Source organism: Etheostoma spectabile, chromosome 18 (genome assembly GCF_008692095.1).
Source record: "Etheostoma spectabile isolate EspeVRDwgs_2016 chromosome 18, UIUC_Espe_1.0, whole genome shotgun sequence".
Taxonomy (NCBI): Eukaryota; Metazoa; Chordata; class Actinopteri; order Perciformes; family Percidae; genus Etheostoma; species Etheostoma spectabile.
Window position 1 is genome coordinate 2,016,757 of NC_045750.1, and position 4,595 is coordinate 2,021,351.

Genomic DNA, 4,595 nt, shown 5'->3' on the forward strand with positions numbered 1-4,595 from the left:
TGTAATATGCAATTACTTTCCACTGCACTTTAACTCGGATAGCTTCAGCCCAAACTTTATTTGTACTACCTTAAATTATTGTTATACTGCTCATTTTAGCCTAACTTATTATATATATATCTCATATCTCATATCATCTCTATATTTATTCAGTACATATCCATATCCTGCACTTATGGAACCGTTGTATATATCCTGCACTTACTGCTATTGCACTTCTGGTTAGACCCAAACTGCATTTTGTTGCCTTGTACCTGTGTAATGACAACAAAATTGAATCTAACCTAATCTAATCTAACCTTACCTGTCGGCCAGGTAACCAACGGTGATGCTCCCGACCAGGAAGCCCACGTTGAGAGTGGCCTGGTACATATCCACCAACCATGCATCTGAACACACCAGGTCAAACTGGGACAACACACAAACAAACAAGGTCACTCATATTATTTATTTCTCTTTTTATTTTTTTTCCTGAAAACTCTTTAAAAACGACAAAAAAGGAATTTTAAAAACTTTCCTGAAGTGGAAAAGTTAGAAGTAGTGTGCATGTTAGTGATTGTGATTTAGTTTTTTTTGATCTCCTGATTACCTCCACAACAGTGGTGTTAGACTCCGTTTCACTTAAAAATTAAAATCACATCCAGGGCCAGACAGGGCTCTACAGAGAAACCTGTGAGCAAAACGCAAAGAAATGGCCAAAACTGCATTGCGCCCCTTTCTCTCTCACACACACACACACACACACACACACACACACACACACACACACACACACACACACACACACACACACACACACACACACACACACACACACACACACACACACACACACACACACACACACACACACACACACACAACACACACACACACACACACAACCACCACACACACCCCTTATCTTCTTGTCTAATTATCTGACACTACGCATACAGACATGATGTAATTATTCTTGAGAAGCTTAGGATGGAGTGAAACTGAAAGATATTGATTAGGTCTAATCAGTATTGATAAAATCCCTTTTGTGTAACCCATCTGCAGCATAGATTGAATAGATCAGAACATAAAAGCACATTGTCATCAAAACATCAGCATTATTTTAACTTTTTTAAACTCCACAAAAAGCAAATCCCAAATGTGTATTAAATGTGTACTTAGGAGTGCACCAACTGTTTGTTTTTTTAAACATTTGGTCATCAGAAAAATCCTACTCTTGCACAAAGATGCTATATTTTTTCCAAGCTACAACACATATTGCACTGCATTGTCACTAACCTCAGTAACGAAGGACTGTCTGCCCTCATAGTCGTACTCCCAGCCGTCTTTGCATGCAGTTGTAGTGGTTTTGCTGAGGTTCAGTTCCTGTATGTCACAGCTGAGCGTGGTGTTCCAGTCCACCTCGTACTGCTCACAGCTGCTCTGCTGCAGCGCTCCAGAGCTGCTGACCAGAGGCACCGCCAGCCTGCGACTGTCAGCCATGCTCCAGCCGCACGCCTGCCTCATCTCCGCCACGGCAGAGTCCCGACACCAGTGATCCGGGGTGAAGCCCTGGAAGACGATGCCAACATACACACCAGAAAAGGGCATGGACAACATGCACATCATGGCAAAAATACGCCTCTGATAGGGACCGAACTTCCCAGCTTCTTCCAAGATCTCGTCAAAAGTTGTCATGGCTGCAGAGGTGGTTTTTTTCCTCTCTTTAAATTAACCAAAAACTCAAGACGAGTGTGTCAAAGTGCCTTCAGCTGGTCAGTGTGTATTCTAACCCTCCCTCTGCAGTGACCAATGTCTGTTTTGGAGTTTTTAACAGGACAAGCGGGAGCAAAGGTCCCCCAAAAACATGCAATCACTTTACAGGAAGTGCAGTGGATCATTAAAAAAATGTTTGCCATCACTTTTTTCAGATGTTGGACCAAGTGTTCTTTGGGGTTAACATGTATGCACAAACATTGACCTCCTTGTGAAACCGGTCTCTGCATGCATGCACGCACAGTCAGCAAGGTTGTTAATCAGTCAACATTTAAAATGTAGTCTGTGGCAGTCTGTTAGACATGGAGATCTGAGAGCTGTCTGGCCGTCTGTGCAGGTTTCAAGCTGTTAAAAGGATCATGTCTATGTCATGGTTCAAAGGGGGGTGGGAACCTAAGGATTGATGCATTACGCCTAATCAGGTAAAGACCAGGGGTTTCTTTTAGTCATTTTGTGAAAAAGTCGGATAAATTAGACAAATTCAAGACAAGTCCAAGTCTAATTTTGTCTAAATCAAGTGTTAAGTCCCTTAAGGTTAATGAGTGCAAGTCAAATCTCAAGTCCTCCCAAATGTTCTTTGAAAGAATTGCAACAGGAAGTTCTTCGAGACGAAATCCATTCAAGTCTGTGGTCATTAAAAAACAAACAGGAAAAGTCAAATGACACAGGACTAAGTCAAATCTCAACTTCTTAGAGACAAGCCAAAGTCTAGTCTCAAGTAATTCCAGAAAAATCAAACCAATTTACAAGTAATCCAAAACAAGTCCAAGTTAAGTCAGCAGGTAGGTCTGCGTCCTATTATTAGTCACTCAGAGCAGTTAGGGTGTTGTGTAATTAAACCACAGCAGTGATAAACAGCGGATCTTATTTATTCAAATTATGCAATATTTTTACATCAATGTTTCTTTAAATAGGAAAACAAGCAGACAAGCTGAGAAAACATATCAGACAATATAACTTACACCAACTAAAACATAAGAATGATCTCCCATAGTACCGATGAGTCACAGAAATCGTCTTGTGCTTTCTTAGTCACTACATTCTCCAAGCTCGTTTGTCTGAATTAAACTCTGGATTAGTTTTCACGTAACCCAAAGCAACTCGTGCGTAGACAAAAAAAAAAGCACAAGAATATCCATTAATATCTCCATGGGAACACAGTACCATGCAGATGAGCCACACTGACTTTGGTTGCTAAATACAGCAGAAACAGACTTTATGCAACGATGGAAAACAAATGGAGTCCACATACTACACGGTACCATCTGCTTCTCTGTAATGAGGACTGCTACGACGTCTCCTCTGGAGACATGAGGTGATTACAAAGTGCCAAACACAGGTAGATGTAGTTCAGACCTCCTTCCAACAGGGTCACAAAGTAAAAACCACTCAGGTCCACATGCTGAATAAATGATTAAAATTAAAGTCAGCCAGCAATAATCTTGATTTCATTCCAACTCTTGCTGGACTTTTAAAGGTTAATGTAATAATAAATATGGATAGTTGACATTTCACTTGTAACTGCACTAATTGAACTGTTCTTTAGAAACCTGCACCTCGTGGTTTAAGCTTTCAGAAGGTAGCTTTCACTTTGAGTTAAACCATTTCAGATGAGTAGCTTAATGATATGTCCACAGCAGACCTCTCAAACATTAACAGATTACATAATGGGAACAAAGCTTTAGGTCTTCAAACCTATCTGGAGTCAAATTTTAGCCAAAAAAAGAAATTGCTTCTGAAAAGTTCCATTTTAGTTTGTGATCACGGAGAAAATAACAGAGTAAAACAAGTTACTGAACACCCACAGCACAGGGACAGGAGCATGATGATCTTCTCCATTTGTTAAATATTATGGCACATCCCAAACTCATCCATACAAAATACTGTTTGCAATTTCAAGATATAAAAAAAAAAAAAAATCTTTTGTCATTTTTTTAGACAAGTGGCATCCTACAAAAACATTTGTGTAAAGCTTTAAAAATACCCTGAATGGTGACCCTTATTTATTGATTGATTGATTTGAGATTTTAGCAATTAATAACTAATTTAAAACTAAATAAATAACTTTAGTTTTGGTGGAGTGAACACTCAGAAAAAACCCCAAACAAAGTTATTTTACGGTCATTCCCTGTAGTGTACACAATGTAACCAATGGACATAATCTAATACATTATAATATAATATTTAGTTTGCTCCATGTTTATGATTGAGGTGTTCTTCCGGGGTTGTGCATTCACTGAAATTTTATTTTTCATTTCCATGTTTACTGATATAATAGATGGATAGTCTGCTAAAGAATATTTTCATAAGAGATTTGTGAGTTTGTAAATTCACCAAGTCTGCTCCTTAATGGTGTAAACTTAAAAGAGAAGAACCAAGTGGGACAGCCACACATACTCTGTGTTTGTACTGTGTAGGCGTACTCATATCACTCTAATGTGGCAACACCGCAGTCCGTTTAATTTACCGGTTCTTTACCAAAATATCTCTGCCTTGCATCTCGTATCATCACCGACATCTTTTGTAAAAAATACTAGTTTGATTATTAAGCAGAAAATGTCTAAAATGTAAGTAAACTGCTTGCGTTCTTGATGCATTAATGCTTAAACTTCTTTCTTTTGTCTTATCGTCACATGCATTTGGCTAACGGCTGATATCGGCACTGCAAAAACTTGACTTTACTGAGTTAAAATCTTACTTTTTATGCAACAACATCCACAATAACAGACCTGAATACCAAAAACTGAGCCTTTAATGTACGAGAGTGTGCAGGCGGAAAACATAATTCCCAACTTCCACACATTAGTGCCAGCGGCGGCGGCAGAAATATGGCTTTGGCG

At 39.1% G+C, this 4,595-nt stretch overlaps 1 protein-coding gene across 1 annotated transcript in view; it reads right to left on the reverse strand.

The window, feature by feature from the left end:
• slc22a2 (solute carrier family 22 member 2) overlaps positions 1-1,677 on the reverse strand; it is a 9,341-nt gene extending 7,664 nt beyond the window's left edge. Inside the window, exons 1-2 of the mRNA XM_032542517.1 lie at positions 1,279-1,677; positions 305-408 (exon numbers count right to left, since the gene is read on the reverse strand). Of these exons, the coding sequence (XP_032398408.1) occupies positions 305-408; positions 1,279-1,677 (503 nt within the window). The remainder of the gene's footprint in view (positions 1-304; positions 409-1,278) is intronic.
• Positions 1,678-4,595: the final 2,918 nt, after the last annotated feature.